The sequence below is a fragment of the Atractosteus spatula genome, chromosome 9, assembly GCF_055471065.1.
Source record: "Atractosteus spatula isolate fAtrSpa1 chromosome 9, fAtrSpa1.hap1, whole genome shotgun sequence".
In the NCBI taxonomy this organism is placed as follows: Eukaryota; Metazoa; Chordata; class Actinopteri; order Semionotiformes; family Lepisosteidae; genus Atractosteus; species Atractosteus spatula.
In genome coordinates this window covers 3000445-3023508 of record NC_142714.1, presented here as the reverse complement: position 1 = coordinate 3023508, position 23064 = coordinate 3000445, and the positions used below count along the sequence as shown (strand labels likewise).

Below are 23064 nucleotides of genomic sequence, written 5' to 3'. Positions count from 1 at the left end.
TACTCATTTGTAGCCAAGTCTTTCTAGGAAGGCATCGAGGCAACTGGGTTACCTAAACTTGAAACTCACTTACTTCTTCTAAGAAGTCTGGACTTCTGGTTATAACATGCTTTACACAGGATATTAGACTAACTCAAAAGCCTATTTTGGCCAAAACCAAAATTATCCTGAAACTCCTTCACCCTTCTCTCAGCGACAGACTCCTCTCCTTCTAAATCCTCTCTATTCATTTGCAGATTTTGGCTCTTCACACCTCTCCTCCTGTTCTCCCCGAGTTTGGACACTCTCACCTGCTCCCTGCCCTTTCATGACTACTCTGTCTTTTGCTGTCCTATGCCCAATTTATCTGCTAGTTTTTCTCCCTCCATCACAGCTGAAGAAGCCTCCACAGCCAAAACATTGCTTTTCTTTTCCTTTCAGCGCGGAATAAATTTTTACACGTTCCTTTGCAGCTTTTGCATGCTGACACAGCTCTCTCCTCAAACTGTTTCAGCTTATTTTGTCCACTGCTGCCACTGCAGTGAAACACTTGGGCCATGTTATTCAGTCAGTGGGGTGAAACACAGCTCAGCCTATGGCTTTTCATACTACCAGTAATGCATGATTCAGTCCTGAGTCAATACCATGGAGTTATCGTCTCCATCTAAGTACATAACCAGCGGGTCAGATGTGTGTTAAATGTGCAGAAGGCAAGAATTTAACATTCTGCCCTGTGTGCCTATGAGGCCTTGCTTGATAAATGAGTGATTTCTTTCATGTTTAGTTTCTTGCATGAATTCTTACAAATTTAGGTTTTCCCATTTACAACCATCTGGGGAACTTTATTCGTCATCCTTATAGAGCAAGTACGCACAGCCACTCTGTCCTGAGGAGCTACAGTCTGGGTCATTACTCATCTGTTTCTTCAATAACGAGGTGCTGATAGGATCATGGAAATACCTTTCGTGTGTTTAGTTTTATTTTAAATGGTACTTTAGCAATTATCTCATTATTATACCATAACATGTGATACCATATGCCATATTTTGCTGAAACATTTATCCAAAACAATGAACTCTTACTACGTTATACAGAGCAATAAGCAGATTGAGTTAATGAGGTCAGAAAGAGACATACTGTAAGTAAGAAATCTCGTGCAATAAAAATGAATGAGCCAGATAATACGATTTTAACATCCATCCGTTTTCAGTAACTGCTTAGTACAGAGGCCAGAGAAGACAGTGGGCACAAAGCAGTATCTACACGTCGCCTGCCCACTGCGGGACACAGACGTGCCGCCACTCATGCACTCACACGCGCACACACGCACACGCACACGCTTCCACACCCTCTCACACACACACCCACTCACACGCTTCTACACCCACTGACACACTTCTATACCCACTGACACACTTCCATGCCCACTCGCACACAAACGGGGGAAAGTCAGAGACGCCAGGTCACTTAGACAGCATGACAGCATGTCACAGTCAAACAAGTGAGATCTCACTTTAAACCCATAATTTCATTTAAATGTGCTTCCATAGTCGAAACTGAAACTTCTGAGTTCCTGATAATGATTTGTAGGTTTCAAGGCATCAAAGGTTGATCAGGCTTGGTGTGTGCATGTAGCTGGTTCCAGCACAGAAAAGGTGGGATGAAGGTTTCTGCAGTGTGTGACCGTGCTGCTCGCAGCTGTTTGGCCAGACAGATGTGAGATCAACAGGAGCGGAGTGTTCCACCGCCCGCTACACCTTGTAAGAGCTTTGTTTCTGATTCAGTTGTGATTTGAACTGCTTTCAGACTTGCCATTCAGCGTCCTGAGATGTTACACATTATGTTGTGTACTAACCAAATTGATCTTTGCTGGGGGACATCAAGCTACCGATTAAAACAAGAGTTGTAAAAGTTCAGCAAAAGCCATTATTTAAAAAAACAAAAAGACAACAGAAGAGCTTTTATTTTGAGTTTTTTTAGCAGCTTGCCAGTTTCTTGTCAGAACTGAATTGAAGGGATAGCTGCACGATGCACCATTTCCTTCTGGAAGGCAGGCGCCAGTAACCCTCAGTAGAGAAATAGGCTCTATTTGTCCAAAGTTTCGGCCTGGCAGGACACAAGGGATGTGGCTGCAGTTTGCTCCTGTTTGTCAAAAGGAATATCTGATTCATGCAGCTTTCTTATCCAAATATGATGACTGTTTGAAATCAAGCTGTGCCTGTTTCTTTTGCAGAACCAGTACAATAAGTGATTTAGATACTATGCTTTGTAAAAAAATATTTTAAAAATGTACGAACACTTCCTATACATGAAGGATGGATAAATTTAACTGTCTTTTCTGTTACTCTTTCTTGCACATACCTGTAGCATGTGCAAAGTCGGTGGCAACAGCAGTGATGCAGAATGCAAACACGTGTACTGGAGCAGCACGTGTTGGAAGCAGAGCTTGTATTAATGGCCTCTGTGGTGGTATTCCTCAGTGGCTGTCCCTTCAGGGGTTTAAATCATACATCAGCAGGGCTTCCTCCACCCCCCCTATTAATTCATCATACAAAGCTCGGCTGTCAATGTCCATTAGCTCACAGAATCGCAGGCTTGCAAGTCCTTTGTGACCTGATCATTTCCCCCTCGCTTAACAAGGGGGGACTTTTTTTTTTCAAACCCGTGAAGCAAAATAAAAGGACTTTTTCTAAGCATGTCAGGACAAACTGGGAGAAACTAAAGAGACATTTTACCCAACCTTTTAGGATCCCCCGACAAACGTCTGTGGTAATTGTTTCTCTCCTTTATCACAGAGATAAAAAGCACCATTTTTATTCTTCAGAAAAACAGGACCGTGATCTACTGTTTCCCCGTTCTCTAAGGAAGAGCTGGGCTCTTTCATCCTTCCTGCTCACTGGATACTCTGAGTCATGGGAAGTGCTGCACTCTGAAACGCAGGGTAGCACAGTTCAGCCAAGGCAAATAAAATGTAGATGCCCGTTTCCCTGTCAGTACAAGGCGCCGTGGCCGGGCTGTAACACCATTTGCCTGGCTGTACTCCTCCCTTATTCCCTGGTGAAGCACAGGCTGCTGCTTCCTGTGAAGGCAGCCCAGGGTGGTCGGCCGCGCCCTGGCGCTTACAGGCCCACCAGCTGCTGACCTGCAGGGGCGCGCCAGCTGTTTCAGGACCTGACTGAAGGCTGCTTGTTTCTTCCAAAGCTTCGGGACACCCCCACACCTTCTTCTGCCACCTGGAGCTGGGGTCCGACTGGGAGGTGCCGCACGGCTTCCCGGCCCAGCTGGAGGTGGAGTTCGACATGCCCGCCGCCTCCGCCTCCAGGGCCACCGTGCGCTGCCTGGCCGCGGGGGACCGGACGGACGTCAGGAAGTGGGTCGGCTACAAGGCGCACTACAGCTACCAGGTACCGCCCGCGTGCTGCATACCATGGCCATCGTGCCCCTCCACGCCACAATTCACAGGCAGACTCGTGCCCCGAGGGCGTGAATAAATGACTGGCTCCTCGTTCTCACTCCTTCACACCTGCTGCTGTTGAGCCCAAAACAGTGCTGTCGGCAAACGTTCGCAGCTGGCTGCTTAACCTGAAGCCTGGCTCTCGGTGAATAAAGGATTAAAAACAAAAAATAGATACTTTGTTGTCCACTAGTGTGGGAAATCGTCTTTGGCTTCTCCCTTAAAAGCACAAAAAGCACAAGCAAAACATAAAACACGCATAAAGTACATGAAATCACAGCACCAGTACGTAAGACGTTAAAAAACGGATCAAACAATCAGTAGTTTGGGGGGGGGGACGACTAGATTTGCATCTACTCAATCTAAGTCTGAGTCATCTTCATCTCTGGGTCGAGATGCAGAATCTCGTTGAAGCCAATTTAATCGAAAAAGCCAGGTTTATGCGACGAGACTCGGTGTGTCAGTTAGGATCATGTTTTAATTGCCATGTCATCTGCAAGCTAAATCGGCAATCCCATCTTCTCACCTCGTGGCTCTTTGGTCCCATCTAGTGGCCCAGTGAAGAATCGCCATTCACTGTAGTGTTGACCTCAGTTTTGTGGTGCCCAGTCCCACTTTCCGTGTTTCTTTTTACAGGTGGAAATGGAGCAGAAAACAGATCTGGTGGAGGATCTGAACAGCCTGCAAACGGAGAAACCAAATCAGTGCTCACAGCAGTGACTCTTTCACAGGGACGGAGAGCTTTGCACTTTGGGGGAAAAAATATTCAAAAAGGCATCACGTAACACACTGATTTTTAGATAGCGATAGAAATGGACTTTAATACTGTTTTTCCAAAAGGGAAAGGCCAGTGTGGTCTGAAAGAGTGACTTGTCCTTGTATTAACTAATTTATTAGCTGTGAGACAGGATTGCCTGCTTTAAACATTTAGCATTTGGGAATTATGGGTTTCGACAGCTGCTGCTGACGTGTTTATTTTTGGTAATTGATTTTGTAACCGTGCAGGTTTACATAAGGCACTTTTTACAGCTTATCAAGCAGTGCTCTTCTGAGAATGTGCTTAGGCTAAAAGGTGCTTAGTTAAAAGGCATCCTTAAGATATTAATGAAAAATATCAAAAATATAAACTTGAATACTAACCATTTTTTTCCACAAAGCCAGTCTGAAACAAAGGTGCCTTCACATTTGGATTTTCACCTAGTTTAGACATAGGCAAGTTAGCTTTCATTGTTTCTACAAAAATAGTAAAACTGTAGTTTGTATATTTGTAAACCAAAATTCTTTGCTGTATGATTTTCAGCATCTGATTTTTATACAGTTGCTTTTTTCAGCATTAGGATGAAAGAACTGGAATTTTTCCTGTATAAAAAGAGGAAATACTCAAAAGCGGTTTAAAAATTGTGAAATAACACATTTGTAAGATTTTTTGCTTGGTGGCAGAGTACTACTGTTATGCATTTTTTTATTCATGATAACACACAATAGTAGAAATGCTTACTTCTATTTTTTTAAATATATTTTCCTACTCAGATATGTAAACTACTGCTGATCATTCTCATTTCAACGGTTGTTATGTACTGGCCTTCAGAGCAGTATCTATACAAACATTTATTATGCTGTAAAGTAAGTTTTTAATGTTACGGTAATGAGGTTTAATGCTGAGTGTTGAACACCATTTTGATTTGAACCTGGTGCACTGAAGTCCTTATTTAGAACTTAAAATTTGCACCTTAAATTATGACTCCTTTGAAGCAAACACAAAAACTTGAAAGCTTTAATCAACGATGTTATTTAGACATAAAAAAGCTATGTTGTAAATATATAAAATTGTATTGCCTTCCATACCAGAAAGACTCAAATAACTTCATTATAGCAGAGGTTGTGTTACATTCCTGTTACAGTCTGACTATGGTAAATCACAGTGTTGAAACCACAACCTCCTATAATGCTGTACATCGGGGCTTTTTCAGTGAAACTTAATCACTTAGTTTTTGTCTAAACCAGGAACTAATATTCTGTGTCTTCCATTTGTTCCTCTATAACCTGCTGGTCTGACAGCAGCTTGTTGTTTTTTGTTCAGGGTGACAGTGATCACCTTTTAAAGTAACAAGTTCACGCTTGGTAAGAGAAGAGATTTAGGATTATACACAGGAAGGCGAGAGACTGAAGGACAAAGATATAGAGGAAACAAAATTCTTTATAACAAGTGACAGTTGTGGCTGTGATGGTTAAGTAAAAACTCTGTTCCAGCTTTTGAGTTTTAAACCATTTTTAATTTATGTATTAACAATGTGAGGCCATAGATAATCCTGGTAATTCAGCAATTAAAAAGCATTTAACTACTGTTGGTTTATAAATTTTCATTTGGAGAAAAACACATTTGTAGGATTAAAGACTTTTTTTCAGATTTACAGAACTTGAGTTGTACTTTAGCTGTACAGTATTATTTGAAACTACTAACAGTTGGTCAGTGTGAATAAAAGAAATCTTGTATTGCACTTTGAGAAAAAGCAAATAACACTAAGATACTAAAAAGCTATTTTAAATAGTACATGAAATAAAAGTAGCAAACCAAATTTGTAGTACCTATTGCACTATGACTGTTTTATGTTTGTCAAGTACAGTACATTGAACACATAGGGAGAACCTCTAAACTAATAAAAATAGACTAAATTCTGTGAAGCCTCACATCCAGGTTACTGTAAATGAAGGCAACATCATCGTGTGTCTGATTAACTGAATCAATTGCACTTTTGAATGATTTATAGTTATACAGGATTTAGGTGAAAAAGATTTTCGTTTTAGTTTTTAAACCCTTGGGTTTTCTTATGCTCTGGTGGCGAGAGTGCAGATATAGTCCCGACTTGTCAGACTGGAGCAGAGGCAGAGATATACAGTACCACATCTGATGGTCACACCCCCAAGACTTCACTGGGCTTCTTTAAAAACTAGTCAGCAGTGCATGAAGGATCCAGTGAACATGTTTGCAGAGCCAGAGCAATGCTCCCCCATTCAAACAATGGGCTTTGAGTTTTAGCTGGTCCTCAAGCGAACATCATCTGTTTGCAAAAGGATCTAAAGGCAGTTTTGCTCAAACTGGAGTTTAGTATATCAAACCTGTATAGTCCTAATTACCATGAATTAGATGCTGAGCAGGAATGGTCTTTGGTCTTTGATCGGTCTTGATGTAAACGGGCAGAACTGTCCCAAGACGGTTGACAAGACACAAGCTCTGCATCCAACTCTAATTTCTGATTTTATTCAGCTGCTAACAGTACCAACAATGTTCTTATGTTTCTATAATGTTCTAAAAAGACTATCTTCCAAGATATGTACAGTATGGAGTTTGCTCTTTACGCATTCAGAAAGATTGCAGTCAAGTGGTTGGACTGGTTTTCACACATGCAAGTAATTATTTGTGGGTTAATTGGCTTTGGTAGCGGTCATTAGTTTTTTGTGCTGCGGTGGCCAGAGAGACCTGGATAATTTAATATCATGCTTCAATCATGCATCTTATATGTCTTCAAATAATGCAGCTAACGAGACCCATTTCTCTTAAGAAATTGGGGTTTTTGAAATTAATTTATTGTGCACGTGTTTTTGAGGTAGAACTCAAATGAACTAGCATCTGAAAGCTGTACTTTTAAAGATATCCTGCTGTTTCTCCTGTTTTATTCTTTGTGATGGAATAAAAGTTTAAGATACACGTTTCATAAGCTGTGTCGTTTTTTCTTCTATCTGCTTCTAATATTGTTTTGTGTATTAACAGAATACAATCTCAGTTTTTAACATTTGTTCAGTCTTTGCAGTGGTATACCACGGCTTTAAAGATCTGCAATACAGTTTAGATACCTTAAAGCTTGACATAATATAAAAGCCCTTTGACCCACTTCAAAAACATGCAGAGCTGCTGGAGAAAGACCTCCAGCACCTCAAACAACAGGGCGAGGAATCACCCCGGTGCCCAGCAGATAGGAGTGCATTATTTCCATCCTGGGACCAGACTGCGCACCTGCCCTGCCCGGGTCGGAACCGAACCTTGAGCGGTTCTGGAAACAGTCAGCTTCCCAGCAACCTCACGAAAAGCCCGCCCGTTGATTCGGTGCGGTATGGTACCGTAAAGTACTTTTTCTACAAGTAACGGCACAGCAGCGGCAGACCAAGTCTACCCAACTCACGCCGAGAAAGAGCTGCATCAGCGTCTTCGCTTGGTCACGGCTCGGACTTGGCAATGTTTTTGTCTGTGTGCTGCTGTGTTTTAGATCCCATTACAACGCCGTAACGATAGCTTAGTTCCTACCCTCCCCCACCCCAATACTCAGTGGTCCAACTTGTTTTGGGGGCTTCAAAGCTTAAAAAGGGAATCGTGTTTGTTAAATAAACAACCCATCCCAGCGTTGCAGACACGGGTCGCCCTACGAGATGTCAGTAAGGGCAATCCCACTCCTGTTCTTCGGCTGGGGAGCCCCCAAACCGCTCGAGAAACGACCACACCACAGCAAGCTCTTCACCTCCCCGGGATGCGCAACAGGCGCATAAAATAAAGACTACAATGGAGCAAGTCAAGGTTTATTCCATGCTGAGAAGAAACGCGACGTAGAGCCTTTCTTCGGGTGTGACACATGGAATACAACTGGACTTGCTCCTTTGCCGCCTACCCGTGCTGACGCTGCCGCCTACTAAACCGAACTACGAAAGACTACAATTCCCAGCAGGCCACTCCTCCCAGAGCCCCCGTATGTGGAGGCGTCGGAAATCTCGCGTCCTGCGCGGAAAATCCCGGGCGAGGCCTCGCGAGACGCGCCGCGCTGACCAGGGCTGTGTCTCGCGCACTCGCAGCTCGGTATATAAAGGAGGGCGGCGGAGCGCAGAGGACGGCTGGACAGCGCAGCCCTTGGGACTAGTATAAGTGCATAGTATTTTAATTTCTTTTAAAAAAAAAACCCAAGCCGAATTGGGTGGGGGGGGGGTTCTTTTAAATATCGGATTTAGATGTTTTAGTCTCTGACGTTTCCGTTTTGTTTTTAGCAGTGGGGTTTGGTTGTTTTTTTTTTTTTCACACACTCGGCTCATAATGGCGAGCTCGGCTAACTCGAATCCCGTGGTAAGGACTGATCTCCAGAGCAGTCAGTCAGATAATGACGCCGATTGCATTCGTGCTGCCGAAACGACCGAGTGTCGACACTCTCACAGGGGGGATATCCTCCCGTCCACATGCAGGGCAGCTGAGGCAGGGGAAGAGAGGAAAAGAACCGAGCAGCCATTCGTTGAACTTCTCGGCGAGACCAAATTTTGAGCCTCAGTGCGGTTGTACCTCACTGATTTGTAGCTAACGTGGGGGGTTTTGTGAAGAAAGCAACATGAAAAGAGCAGTGTTTCTTCTTGCATCGCAGGGATGTCTCCCATTGGAGATGTACTCTTGTTTGCAATGTAACATGAGCATTGGGATTTTGAGTTATTTTACTGGCAAGATGTGGTTTCGAAACACTGGTATAATGGCTGCTTAGGTTTTTTTTTTTTTAGTGCCTGCTTGGGCTGTTGCAGCTCTTAATGGTAGACAAGAGGGGGAAATGCATTTAGAGGGTATTGGCACAACGCTGGAATTTTAGGTGCATTTTAAAAATATCGTTTGAAAAAAAAAAAGCATTTTTAGTGTGGTTCAGTAGGGACTATAGCTCTTTTTAGCCTTTCCATTAGGAAAGTACCATTCTTCTGTGAAGCACTTTACTTTCTCTCTTTTATTTACGGAGGTAACATCCTTGGCAGTCCTACCGACTAAAATTTGTAGATTTACAGCGCTTCCCCGCATTGGAACAGTAGTGGCCCGCAATTTGCGTTTTACATGAATGAAACGTAAAATGTAAAAAGCGTGTGTGTGTGTTGGGGGGGGGGGGGGAGAATCCCTTTTTTATTTTAAGGAGTCGTCCTCATAACATTTCACAGATCCTGGCGATTTGGCCCCAGTTCGTGTGTGAAATGGTCACCTCCACCCAAGCCCCCCCTCCTCCCTCCGGGACGGGACGGGACGCGGGCAGCTCCGCAGCCGCCCGGCTCCGGGTCCGCCAGTGCGGCCGGCCTCCCTTCTCCCTCCGCCGCTCTGATCCTCCGCCTTTCCTCCGTCTTTATATAGAGCCATAGCTGCTCTCTGATATAGACTGCCAGGGATGGGACGGTGCTACTCGCGGCTACGTCACAGGCTCGCCATATAAACACCAGGCGGGGGTTTAAATAGAGAGCAGACGAGCCGGCCGGGGGAGGCGCGACTGCGGAGGAAGTCGTGCCGAGACGGCAGCCGTGCCCGTCCGGCGGAACCGAGCCCGGCCGCTTGGATAACCTCCGTCCGTCCGTCTGTCTTTTTGCGAAATGAAGTCTGCTGAGCCGCTTTGCCGGCGCGCAGTAGCCCGATATCTTTTGCGCCGTTTGCAGAGCCGCAGTTCTCTGAAAAATGGTTTTGATTCTGTCGGGCGGGGAGGGGCTGGTGTGGGTGCTGTACCTGCCCCCCCCCCCCCGGTAACGCCGTGTTAGTGCGCTGTGCCGTCTTGTGAAACGCGTTTGTCGAGGAGCATGTGTGTGCATGGGCTCCTCCGGGCTCCCGAGCCGGTCTGGAGCGGTGAGCAGGGTCAAGCCGTGCCGCACCGTGTGAGCTTGCCCATCCGGATCCGGGAGGGTGTCCAAGATTTCAACCAGTCTGTAGCGCAGCAGGAGTGCAGGGAGAGGCCAGGCCGTGGCCTTTTCCAAGAGGTGCCACAATGGCCATTGAGTGCCGGATGCTAAGTTGGACAAATTCTTGGAAATTGTCCGGGAGACTTCAAGTGAATGGCGAAGTGCTTGAAAGCCCTCACCGAAACCGTGTAGCAATCCCGATGTGATTTAGAAATATGAATAGAGGGCATACAAGTTCCCCTGAATAATGTGTTGAGTGCAGTTGATAGTGGAATCTACAGGAGAGATGGAATGGTATGTCCTCGCTTCACAAAAACAAAAATCCATATGATTAAAGTTGGACTTCGCTTTCATTTTTAGTCACTCTTCACTGCAAAACTAACTTTCAAGAGGCTCCCGTGTTTATCGTGTTGTCTCGCAAAGTAAATTGAATCTTCTCCTTTACAGAGCTCTGCGGAGGAGTGAAACGGGAATGTGGTGTACAGAGAGGGCATGATTTATTTATAAACCCTGCTCACATACAGTTTACAAATCTGTGTCAAGCCTGGGCGTTTTTTTTACTCGCGTCTTTCCAAATCCAGGGTTGTGCAGTTGTTGACGAAAGACATTTGCTGTTGGCTTGCAAGTTACACTGTTTACAAAGATCAGTGTTTGCAGCTGACGTGGAAAAAAGGTTTGAGAGTTTAATTAATTGATGAGTAAGTTTCAGAAGAAGGGAGACGATTCATCCGTCTGTGGTCGTACATTAAAAATGATTGTCCTGTCCGTTTCTTTGTTTCAGCCTAAACTCTACAGATCTGTGATCGAAGACGTGATCAATGACGTCCGAGAGCTCTTCCTGGATGAGGGAGTGGATGAGCAGGTCCTCATGGAGCTTAGAACAGTACGGAGTCGTGTTTTCTCACTTCCTGTCTGTCAAGTTTGCAAAAGTGTCATGGACCGAAGTTTTGACTACTGTAATCTGTTTTGGTGGCTTGTTTGCGTTTTAAAAGATCGCAACGGTCCTTAATTTGTGTAGCAGATATTTTGGTTTAAAAAACCCAGCGAGTGTCGCTTTCTGAAATAAACATTCAGAGTTGTGAGATTCCCTTCCAGTTCAGTTTCTAAACTTTGAAAACTGTCCCCCAGTTTTCAAAGGGGCGGAGCAGTGGCTCTGCGGCTCAGGATCTGTGCCTGTGGCTGGAAGGTTGAGGCAGAGGAATCCTACTCCATTGGGCCCCTGAGCAAGGCCCTTCACCCCAACTGCTCCAGGGGCGCTTTACAATGGCTGACCCTGCGCTCTGACCCCCAGCTTCTCTCCCTGTCCGTGTGTCTCATGGAGAGCAAGTTGGGGTCTGCGAAAAGACACATTCCTAATACAAGAGATTGTATGTGGCCAATAAAGTGATCTTATCTAGTCCAGTCCAGTCCCCTCCCCTCTCTCATGATTCCTCGACCAGAGCTCTCGAGAAGGAAGCGTCTTCCTTGCAGTCTGCTCGAGCGGTGCTTTTACTCTTCCTCGGGGGTCTGCTGGCACACGGCTCCCTTTTTGCTATTTTGTCATTTTAGCTTTTACGGTTTGTAATAACATCCTCTAGCTGGTTTTATTTTGAAGAGGAGTGATTTCTGCAGAGAGGCTCCTTGAGCCTTAGAAGAGTGGGGGGGGGGGGGGGTGTGCAGGTTTGGGGGCTCCCCTGGCGCTGTGGGGCGCGAGCTGTTGAGTGTCCCGGCGTCACAGCGGCTGCGCCTTTCCTCTCCGCAGCTGTGGGAGAGCAAGCTGATGCAGTCCAAGGCGGTGGAGGGCTTTCACACGGAGGAGCAGCAGATCCTGCAGGCGCAGCAGCAGCAGCAGCAGCAGCAGCAATCCCAGCAGCCCCAGGTCATCATTCCGCCCGCCCAGCAAGGTGAGCCCCCCATCCCACCCGGGGCCGCCTGCCTCGGCTCTACGGCTGGGGGCCGGGGGGTCCCCGTGCTGTGTCCGGTGGCGCTGAGACTCCTCTGGCCCGCCAGCCTCGGGGTTGAGCGTGTCTCGGGGAACGCAGGCCTGTACCAGAGGCTCAGCGCCGGCTCTGACAGAGCCACTATGGGGGCTTCCAAGAGCTCAGAAAGCAAAACCCCGACTGATCAATCAGATTAAGTGGCATTGGTGCAATCCTGGTCAGTGGACTGGCCTCCTGACCCAGACTCACACCTCAGCACGCACTCAGGAGAGCACCTCTACCAGTTCAGCCACTCGGGAGGCCCCGAGTCGGCCTCCTGCGTTCATTTAAGCATTAAAACCCCTAAAGGGAACAAAGGGGTCTGTTTCTCCTGCTTCTACTAACGCATAGCTGCAGAGGTGAGAACATTATACGAGGTGTGTTTTGTTCATAGTTTTTATTGACATATAAAAATGGCCGTATTGACAGATTTACATGTTTTCTGTATTTGTGCGTAGGTTTAATGCCCTTTGTTTGAAATAGTACATTCTTTTGTTATTGGCAGCGGAATTTAATAAGCAGAAAGTAAGTTGTTTGCGGTGCAGATTATTCATATTAAAGGTGTTTTTTTCGTTAACTCCAAGTTGTGCATCAAAATCTTATCTTTTTCTCTTTTGATGTAGCTCCCCAGCAGCAAGTTATTGTACAAGATTCAAAATTACTACAGCACATGAACGCCACAGGGATGGTAAGCTTTTACATGTTTGTGTGAATGCATTTATTCATTCTAGGGATTCTTGAAGTCTGTAGCAATCACATGTCTGCACGGGTTATGTAATGTGTTCATGAGCAGCGATGAACGCCCCTGTTAATGTCCATTGCTTAGTGTCGGTGTGGCCTTGCGCCCTGCGTGCCTCTGGAGCAGCTGCGTGACAGCTGCCGTGAAGAGAGTCTGGGTGGAATCATCTTGTCAGAGCTGGGAATTTCAGACCGGCATCAGCGTGCTGTTCCACTCGGTCTTCAAGTCCAGATAGTTGACATTGACAAAATCAATCCAAACACGTGAAGCATGAGCCAGTGAGTGAAGCTCAGTGGAAATGCGTTGGGAGATGAGAACGAGAGGCACAGCTTTCCGCAAAGGGTCGCGTGAGTGTGGAACGAGCTCTCCGGCCGTGTTGCCGATGTGGTTTTCCTGGCTTCTTTGGAGAAGCAACTGGATAGGAACCTGGAATCAAATAACTATTAGCAATCAGACGAGCCAGAAGGAATCTCCTTTACGACTTCTATGCTTTTAGTTTCGTGATAGCCATTAAAACGCTGTTTTTATATTTCAGGGCTAGAAAGAATCGGCATTAATGAGTGTATTTCAAACCACAATAAAAGTTAAATGTGAATTGGAGATTTAACACATTACTGTGTACATCAATATGGACCATTTCCAGGTACGCGCAGCACCATACTCTGCGATTCAGAGCGAGGCAACAAAATGTCCGGTGCAGTGAAGCAGCCCTGTGACACTGTACACCAGCAGGCTTGTGAACACATCTCTTTTAATCCACTAGAAATATTGCTCTCAATTTCCAGACGGTTTTGCCAACGAATACTACTTGTTTACTCTGAATGCAGATCACGGAACATTTCTGCAGTGAAATGTCTGCTGCACAGCCTGTACATTTCACTCGTACATCACAGTACATCAAGCCATCACAGTGACTAGTGAGCAGGAAGGGCCGCTTCGTGTCGCAATTCACAGGAACTCGCGCTCTCGCCCGTGGAGAGACCAGGGGTTTGCAACAACAAGGTGACTTGTGAAAGTAATGCAAAGGTCATGATTTTGTGCTGAAATCAGAATTTGTGAAATGTTGCAATACCGTCAATGAGTTTATCGAAATTTAATAACCGATCTGAGAAACTGGGGATGCGGTTCCCCCTTAGTGTGAACGGGTCAGAAGGCATAGCCGTTCTCTGAAGAGCCCCTCCGGATGCGGTTGCGCTGGATCTGTGCGATGTGTTCTCGTCTGACTGTGCGCGCGCTTTGTCTCCTTGTGCAGAGCGCGGCCGCCACTGCTGCAACCCTGGCCTTGCCCACAGGTGTCAGCCCCTATCAGCAGCTCATTACCAATCAAGGTAAGGCAGCACTTCAGAGATCAGCGAGAATCACATCCGTACTTTAACACGTAACGGATGTACTCTTTTTTTTTTTTTTTTTTTTAGTGAAATGTAGTTTATTTGGGAGCAGTTTGGTTTCTGCTCGTCAAGTTTAACTCTGGTTTCTCGAGTGTATTGAGACTGACTCTTTCCCTTCCTCTTACACCCTTGGTCTGTGACGGAAGAGGACGAGTTCCGCTGGACATGCTGGCATTAATTGGTGTGTTTGTCAGGTCAAATCCTGCAGGTGGTGAGAGCTCCGAATGGGGCCCAGTACCTCATCCAGCCCCAGCAGCAGGTGGTGCTGCAGCAGCAGGTCCTGCCGCAGATGCAGCCCAGTGGGGTGCAGGCCCCCGTCATTCAACAGGTCCGTCCGCCGCGCAGCACAGGCCCGTCCCGCGCCGAGGAGCAGGAGCACAGCTGCGGTCTCCCGTTTGCTTCTCGGCGCGGGACGGGCCTCTCTGTTCCTCTGCCGCTCCCCAGAGGAACTGTAAAGCACGTGTCTGTGCATGCGTTGTAAAATAATGTGCAGTTGCCTGAATTGCAAATAAACACGCTGTATCTTTTCCCTCCTCATCCCCCCCCTTTTGTCCTTTTTGTTTCTTTTTGTCCTGAGAGGCTGGCCTTACCTTAAACACGATAGCTCACAGGCACCCAGCTGGCTCAGAGGAATGTTGGCTTAGGGACAGCAGATGAGATAGAAGTGCAGCCTCTGGATTCTCCACATTTCTGCCCCATTCTCTCATTTTCATTTTTGTAAATACAATTTTTTTGAATTAGTTTAATGGAACATCTGTTTCTCTATTTTGCAGTGAACTGCAGTGTAGTATCATTGCTGTCTCTTTCCTGCTCTGCCCTTAGGTCCTGACTCCCCTCCCAGGTGGGATCCCTCAGCAGACTGGGGTTATCATTCAGCCTCAGCAGATCGTCATTGCTGGCAATAAAGTCCCTCAGAATGCACAGGTAGGACACGCTGGGGGGGACCGTTCGTGCAGTTTGACAGGCAGTTGCTTACGTGCAGTCCTTTAAGTGGTGGTTCCTGTGCTTCCCAAAGCCTGAGCCAGTAGAGGCACTTGCCCGGCTGTAGGGTGAGCTCTGTGATCGTGGGGTTGAGACTGGTTTGTGTCGCCAGCAGACTTGGCTGGATTCCCTAGAGGCGTCCGGGTGCTGGCAGGCGGTGCGATGGTGTGCTGCCCGTGAGGAGTTGAGAGACGAGCAGCTCTGTCTGCGCCTCCCCCTCTCCCCCGTGTGCGGTCACAGGGTTCGTAGTTTCAGCGTACACACGTGCAAAACACCCGCCCAGCGTGGAAGTGTCGCGTGGATCGCAAAAAATCGCTAGCGACCAAATAATATGCTGTGAGCGCTTTTGCCCCGACAGTCTGCTCCTGCCTCGAGGATTACACACCGTTTGTTCCCGTGTCTGTAAACGAGCGGTCGCGCTTGGCGAGTGCGCCGCCGCCGCCAGCCTCTTCACGCTGTGTGCTTGCGTCGCAGGTCATGCAGGCGGCTCCCATGGCCGCCCCCGCGGGCCAGAGCACCGCGCAGGTGCCGCCGCAACAGCAGCAGCAGCAGCAGCAGCCGCAACAGCAGCAGCCCGCGCAGCCGCCCATGATGCTGCAGGTGGACGGGGCCGGCGACACATCCTCGGAGGAAGACGAGGAGGAAGAGGACGAGTACGACGAAGACGAGGAGGAGGACAAGGACAAAGACGGAGGAGAAGACGGTCAAGTGGAAGAGGTTTGTCTCTCTCTATCTCTGCCCTAACCCCTCCTGCAGAGTGCAGTCAAGCAAGCCAGAGGCTTTCTCTGTCCACAGGAGCCTTTGAACAGCGGGGACGACGTGAGCGACGAGGAGGGGCAGGAGCTGTTTGACACGGAGAACGTAGTTGTGTGCCAATATGACAAGGTAAGACGAGGAGCTATAGGCGTTAATCGGAGCCTCAGCTCTGCCATGATCTGCATCTTCTGACTGCTACTAACACTTCAGCACTTTTGGTACCGATTTGGAATGCAGGTGCATAATTTTAAAATGGGCGCCGACTGTAGAATTGTCATTGCTCACCGAAAAGCTTCCCTTCCTTCACTTTGAAGGCCAGATTCAGAGTTTGTTTTTTTCTGCTGGCAGAAAGTTTCAAGTCCCGACAGGTCTTTTTTTTTTGTCTCCTCTACTTCTGAGTGCTGCTGTTCCCAGGCTGGCATTCTGAGACTTGTGGCTTCAGCTGGCCTGAGTTTTCCTGGGGCAGCTGGTTCGTGCTCTGGGGAAGCCCTGTATGTGTAGCAGTGTGGTTTCTCCAGTAGAGCTGTTCATGGTGTGCTTGTATATATCAAATGCGAACTTTTCAAACAACACTGTAAACGTCTGAGCACTGTGCAGTTTTAGTCTTGACATTAATTGCCTGTGTTTATTTTAGATTCACAGAAGTAAGAATAAATGGAAATTCCACCTCAAAGATGGAATCATGAACCTAAATGGAAGAGATTATGTATTTTCTAAAGCCATTGGGGATGCAGAATGGTAAAAGTGACTGGTATTTTGTAAAGCAATGCAAGACACATCATGCTTTGGATGATACGCACTTCAGCTGACTTGTGGGGAAAACTGAGCTACTGGAAGTGTTAAATGCAACACTATGATAAGATCAAGCCTCCCTCTTTGTACAGCTTATGTGTGATGTCAATTTGTACACAGGTATTTATAACTTAATATTGCTGTTGACTGGTAAAAACAACTGGAGTCTGGAACAGTGTTTTTATTCCCCCTCCCCCCCCCCCCCCCCCCCCCCCCCCCCCACGTGCAACCATAGAAATGAAGAGAAAAACTTCAGGGAATCTTTTGGTTTACTTTTGCATTCAACAAATTAGATGCAAATTCATAACCCAATTAAAGACCTGTTTTCTGGGCGTACTGAGTGTGAATGGGATAGTTGTTCTCAGATCTTATTTTGCATGGGCTCGGGTTTACTGGGAGTCCTGCGGAATACACAGGATCTTGGTCTCATATCTGAGGATGATGGTTTTCAGTGGGGGTATGAATTTTATTTGCCAGTACTACAGACACTAAGCTTCCATACACCACTCAGCCTAAAGACCGAAATTGCTCATTGGAGTCTTTTAGCAGTTCGATGTGCAGAACGATGTGTGAAAAGGAGACAACATAAACTACAGGTATGTTTGTCAGCATCTTGTCGTGTTATACATGGAATCTTTTGTCATTGAATTTGGGAAAAAAAACATCTCGGATTTTGCGACTTCTGTGTCTGGTTTCACCATGTTTGCTTGGGTCAGTGCAGTACGTTAACAGCCAGGTCATTGGTGTTCCCATTGTTGGCTGTGTCCAGTCGGCAGCAGCAGGAGCCCCGAAGGCTTGTTTCGTTCTGATTGTCCACGAACATCGTCACTGATGAGCCAAAGCTGCCTGTGAGTTGAATGATGGTTATGTGCTGTACCTCCCTATGTAGTGCAGTATGGTAGTATTCTTTTTACACCTTTTTTTATTTATTCCTGTGACATTCTGGGTCAGTGGGAAGTTGGAGCTGGTTAATTTGTGAACAAAATGCACCAGACTGTGCTCTTATTACAATACAAGTGTTCCTTTTACAATTATGTTGCTTCTTTTAGGCTTTTAGATTTACTTCATGTGTTCCATCTGGAGCGGTTTCCTCTTCTTATTGTACTTGAATTTTAATCATAGTTTTTTTGTTTAAACGTTTCAGTTCATTTCATTCGGGAGTCTTTATTTCAACTTGAATTTTTTTTTCTTCTGTGGTGGTTTTTGTTTAAGCAGTGCAGTATTGCATAATTTGACAATTAAAGGGTATGTCATTTTTTAATTATTAATCTTGCACATAGCTTGGTTGTGTTAAGCCTTTTAAAGCTTAGTCATGGTTAATGAGAGTTGTCTTTCAGTGTACTGTGTCAATACCTGACTTTAGCTGATGTACACAATCATTCAGAATTGGAGTTAAGGCACAACTAAAATATGGACTACTCAAAATTTCAAACGAATCTAGTACATCTGCTAATGTATCGATTGAACAATTCTGTCCTTTGACAGAAACAACTAATTTGTTCAGTTTTCTTACATAAAAATGTGAAGCTTACCCATAACAGCCTCCTTTTCAAATACAACTTTTAAGTGAAGTTTTGTTATTGCATACATTTGTGTTTGTGCCTTTGATTTTATTTCAGAATTCAGGTATCCTGTGTCTGGAAGGAGAAAAGTGGGTTTTGAACATTGTGTACGTCAGCTTGTTCCATTCAGATAAACCCTGTTTTCTACTGTTAATCTACCATTTGTTTCAACTGCTGTTGTACATACTGTATGTGTAAGAGGGAAATCTATTTATTATGTTTGTATAATTCATTCTATACTGTTTTCAAATCAAGGTTGCTCTTTGTAATTTACACTGTCATCTGTTAAAGGCCACGCTTTGAATACAATTAGAGAACGTAGTATTTTGTTGTACTGAGACCTATTTTGAGTTACCTAAAACAATTTGCCTTTGCTAAACTTTTAATTAAAAGTATTAAGAAAAATCTGTGTGGTCTGTGACATTAGCTACCAGGTCTAGATAGAATGCAGGCTCTCTCTTTTGCAAGGTCCAAAACTAGAAATATATGATGCATAATTTGCAATTAATTAACTGATGAGTAATGATATTAGGGGGTCCAGTTTAGTGTTATCATAACCTGTTTCAGGTGTAGGGGCTATAAATACACAGTTATGCATGTTTTTTTTTCTTTTTCTGAAAAGGTCTGAATATTTAACATTTTAGTTTTACAAACTTCCTGCAATGTTGTGTTCAACCAGTAGGGGGCAGATGTCGAACAGTCTTTGCATTTTGACTTTGCAGTTCACAGAAAGTTATTGACAGTGCAACACGGAGAGCACCAGGATTACTTAAACCTTGTTTTAGTTAAAGTTTAGTGTACCTTTCATAAAGATGTTACGTTCTTTAAATGACCAAATATGTGGTATTTGTTTTTGTTCCGAAAATGCCTTAATTTCCTTACCAGCCAGTGTTGCTGTCGGACATTCTAGCAAGTTGTAAATGTCGGTAGATTACAAAGAAAGTCATGGAGTGCCTTTGAGCATACAGTAAAAACATTTAAACATTCCAGCTTCCATCCAGTTTCTAACCACTTCTTCCAGTTCAGGGTCACGGGGGAGCTGGAACGTATCCTGGGAAGCAGCAGGCGCAAGGCAAGATATTCCCTAGAGAGGACGCCGGTCCATTGCAGGGCACGCAGACAGACCCCCACACTGTCACGCCAGGGCCAGTTTACACACAAGCCAAATAACCCACCAGTATGTCTGGACTGTGGGAGGAAACCCATGTGAACCCAGGGTGAACATGCAAACTCCACACAGATGGTAGCCCAGGTCTGGAATTAAACCCAGGACCCCAGTGCCACTGCCGTTGAGCTCCCTGGGCGATTATGTATGCCACTTTAAATGAATGGTATCTCAAGTTCTTATTTGGTTATGATGAATCCTACGAAGTTGTAATTTCAGACTAATCCTTTTATTACACACACGTCTGAGCTGAAAAACTTGTTATAATTCTTACTGTAGAATATCCGAGAGATTAGTGAAGTAAAACGTTCGGCAGTCTATGGAAAGCTGTGGAAGTTGTGAGATACTGCAGTCTATTAAGTAGACTTTTGTCCTTCAAATATGTTGACCACAAAGGAAGAAGAGGTTTATTCCACACTGAATAAATAGAAACAACATTTCAGCTGTTTAGTCTCTTCAGGTATAAGGGGTGGAGAGTGAGTCCAAATCCTGATATCTTAAAAAAAAAATAAGGGTCTGTTAGTTGATCAAAATTCTCAATCTTATTTTTTCCCCCCAACAGTACAAGATACAGCAGTACAGTAATACTGTTACATTTCAGTTTGGTTATGAGGAAATTGGCCGTTTAAACTTGATATTACCTGTGGGAAAGGTGTTCGTTTCCAGCAGCTGCTGCTCGGATGCTTATCTGATCAAGAATGCGAATCCTTGAGCTTTTAGACCACTTCGGGGTGTCCTCGGGGAAAAAGCACTCCAGCTTTAAGAGAATTTACAGGTCTTTCAGAGACCTTACCATCCAAGTACAAATTCTAACTCTGCAAATTGAAGTAGACAGTTATAATCTGAAATGATGGTTTGTGTTGCCAGAAAGGCTAAATGTGATTTGATTTAATACCGTTTTCATCCTTCAGGAATGAATTAATCCTAAAAACAAAATATAATATCGAGGATTTTTAAATGTGGGCTTTATGTTGGGGGGGAGGGATGGGTAGTTATTTATTTTTGTCTGAGATAAAGATAATTTATGGTATGTTTCAATCTCACTTTGTATTTAGTTCAACAGCTGGTGGTCTTTTGTTAGAATCGGGACTCGTTTTATCACCTTCTAGGTTTTGTTTTGCTTCTGCTGTATTGTCACAGTTAAAATTGCTGTCCCACGCAGCCTGAGCTACTGTCTCCACATGATTCGGGGTTAGAGAGCCCAGGAAAAACAGGATCAGGATCGCCAGCACTAAACTGTAGCCGTCTTCACAATTGACACCCACTGAAAGAGTGGGGTTCGACTTGGCCACTTTCTGCTTTCCTGTCAGAATTCGTAGTGGTTCTTTTCTGCCTTAATGTCAAGCGTTAAGATGTTTGTCCTTATAAGTGCCTTTTTTGAAATAAACTAAAATATTAAAAATGTTGACAAGCGTGAGAGTATTAACACGGGAGCTTTCATCAAAAGCAGTTATCTGCACGCGTTCCCACGGTCATGGAAATCCTGGAAACATTAAGGAAAATGAAATTTCATTTTCGAGGCCTGGAAAAGTTTTGAAAAATGCCAAAATATCCATTGAGTTTTGGAAAAGTAATGGAATTTTTTTTAATTGACCCAGAATGATCATGGCTGTATCAGGTCATTCTGTTAATAAGTTACCAAACTTTTTAAAAGAGGCGGCGGCGTTGCTGTTGCCGTTGCTGACATGAGCCCTTATAGCGTTGCGTCTGATTCTCTTGTGGGAGTTTTATAGTGAGCTGTAAGCTAGCCTAGCACCCACGTCAGAACGCTAGGTAAATGTGTTTTCAGTGACCGCTGGTTAGCAGGTGAAAAATACAGGCTATGGCTCCAAAAAGATGAAGACCCAGGACGTGCGAGATGTAAATTATGCAGGAAAAGAAGTTATGGAAAAGTCATGGAGAAGTTTTAGAGTTTTGTTGGTAAAATTGAGTGGGAAGCCTGTCTGCAGAAGCCTGCTCTTCTGGTGTCGGGCTGACCCTCACAGTGGGAGACTGCAGAGGGAATCTGGCCTGGCACCTGGAGAGAGGGCCGAGCAGGGCCCATGAGCATCAGCGCTGGGAATGTGGAGGTCTACAGAGGCATTCTCTTAAAGCACATGGAGCCTGTCCGGCCAAAACGTGTATGTTTAAGAACGAGGAAGCCCCACTGCATTTACACTGAGGCTTCTTGCATTTTACATAATCCTGCATGTTAATTATTGTGCAACATCAGATTTAGGCTTTGTGAAGGTTTGATAGTCAGCCGTAGCAGTTTCACATTGTCCCTCCAATAGCATTTGCCAGATGTTTTGCTCTTGTTTGCTGGACGTATAATGCCTGGGAATTAAGAATGAGAACTTGATCCCCTGTGGATTGAAGGAATGTGTCGGACTGTCAGTGTTTTGATTATTCTTTAACTGGATTTGTAATTGAGCGATCTTTGAGGATTACCTCAGCCGTTAATTTCCATCGAGAGCTCTAGGGTGTTTTTTAAAACAGCCATCAGCTGTAACAACAGAACATAAACTTTTTTCATGTTTTACGAATGCTGGTAATTTGTTGATCAAAACACTGAGAAGTTATTTTATTGTTTGAATCTGGCGTGATGCTGTACTCCTATTTTTCTTTCTTAATCACAGAACTGCATGTAAATGTTCATGTAAAATCAACACTACAGACAAGCAATAGGGCTTACTCAGGCTCTCACTCAATCCTCCTTCACTGTTACTCATATTAGATACCTTTGTTTCGTCTTAAAATTAAAACATCTCATCTCTCTATTCAAATTCTGTAAACAAAAGAAAATGTAGTAGATCTGAGTTCTACAGCAGTGCTGTTTACTTAATTAGATTCTTTGCCCTGTGAAGTTTCCAGCATACTGAAGAAAATGCTTTGAGGACTTGTTCTGGAGGTTTGCCACGCTTATTAGTTTCAAGAGCTCCTTGAAAGCCATTCAGAAACCAAAAGTAACGTAAGCGCTCAGTGCTTTTAAAATCAGAAATGGTACATGGGCCAAAAACACAATATGACATTTTATCATACTGAAAGGCAGACTTGTTTGTCCAGAGTTTTTAAAATTAATATTTGTGTAATGTACAGCATTACATCCTGCTGAAACCCTGAATGTTCTTTCTCTTAATCAAGGCACTCTCTGGAAAGGTATAATAGCTGACCATTAAATTAAGGAATAATAACATACTGTTTACTCAAACAATTAAGCTGTTTTGTTGACTAAAAGGTAGACCTGCTGTGTGTGGTGATTTGATTTGATTAAATATATTGTTGTGTATATAGCTGGCATGTTCTTAAAACAGTGGAGTTTGTTGTTTTGCATCAGCAGCCTCACAGCTATAACTCAGTATGAGGCTGTGTCCTCAGCTGATTTGCACAGTGAAAGTCCTGAGCCGCTGGCATATTACAGACGCCCCATATGAACTCTTGTATAACCATTGAGTGTTCTGGGCCCTCGGTTCCCTACAGACAAAGGAGAAGTGGAGACTCTGCCCATTTTCAAGTAGGAGTTCTGAACAGGCAGAGGTCTGTGTGAGAGAAGCTCTAAAGTGGAAATAAAAAAAAACATCAAGCAAGAGGTGAACACCTGGTCCCAGGAGTTCAAGCTGTACACTAGAGAAGGTTTCCTGCACTCTC

The 23064-nt window shown here is 44.8% G+C and overlaps 2 protein-coding genes across 7 annotated transcripts in view; both read left to right on the top strand.

The window, feature by feature from the left end:
- Positions 1 to 7142, top strand: part of ston2 (stonin 2) — a 28809-nt gene extending 21667 nt beyond the window's left edge. For all 5 annotated transcript variants that reach the window (XM_088925375.1, XM_088925373.1, XM_088925374.1 and 2 more), the window contains 2 exons: positions 3181 to 3383; positions 4070 to 7142. In XM_088925375.1, coding sequence (XP_088781501.1) covers positions 3181 to 3383; positions 4070 to 4153 — 287 coding nt within the window. In that variant the 3' untranslated portion in view covers positions 4154 to 7142. The remainder of the gene's footprint in view (positions 1 to 3180; positions 3384 to 4069) is intronic.
- A 1123-nt stretch (positions 7143 to 8265) lies between these two features.
- Positions 8266 to 18677, top strand: gtf2a1 (general transcription factor IIA, 1). 2 transcript variants are annotated; one of them, XM_088925897.1, is made up of 11 exons: positions 8284 to 8537; positions 10878 to 10979; positions 11838 to 11979; positions 12678 to 12742; positions 14046 to 14121; positions 14376 to 14509; positions 15004 to 15105; positions 15278 to 15403; positions 15637 to 15879; positions 15958 to 16047; positions 16553 to 18677. In XM_088925897.1, exons 1-11 carry the CDS (start codon positions 8508 to 8510, stop codon positions 16658 to 16660), a joined length of 1218 nt encoding a protein of 405 aa, XP_088782023.1. In that variant the 5' UTR covers positions 8284 to 8507; the 3' UTR covers positions 16661 to 18677. The 2 variants fall into 2 exon arrangements, with proteins under 2 accessions (XP_088782022.1, XP_088782023.1); XM_088925896.1 differs by lacking the exon at positions 15278 to 15403 and having other exon boundaries at positions 8266 to 8537.
- Positions 18678 to 23064: the final 4387 nt, after the last annotated feature.

Excerpts from the sequence above, each read along its gene's own strand:
- gtf2a1 (XM_088925897.1), top strand. The coding sequence starts at position 8,508 with ATGGCGAGCTCGGCTAACTCGAATCCCGTG. Across the intron at positions 11,980-12,677 it reads CATTCCGCCCGCCCAGCAAG|CTCCCCAGCAGCAAGTTATT; the intron begins GTGAGCCCCCCA and ends CTTTTGATGTAG. Across the intron at positions 14,122-14,375 it reads GCAGCTCATTACCAATCAAG|GTCAAATCCTGCAGGTGGTG; the intron begins GTAAGGCAGCAC and ends TGTGTTTGTCAG.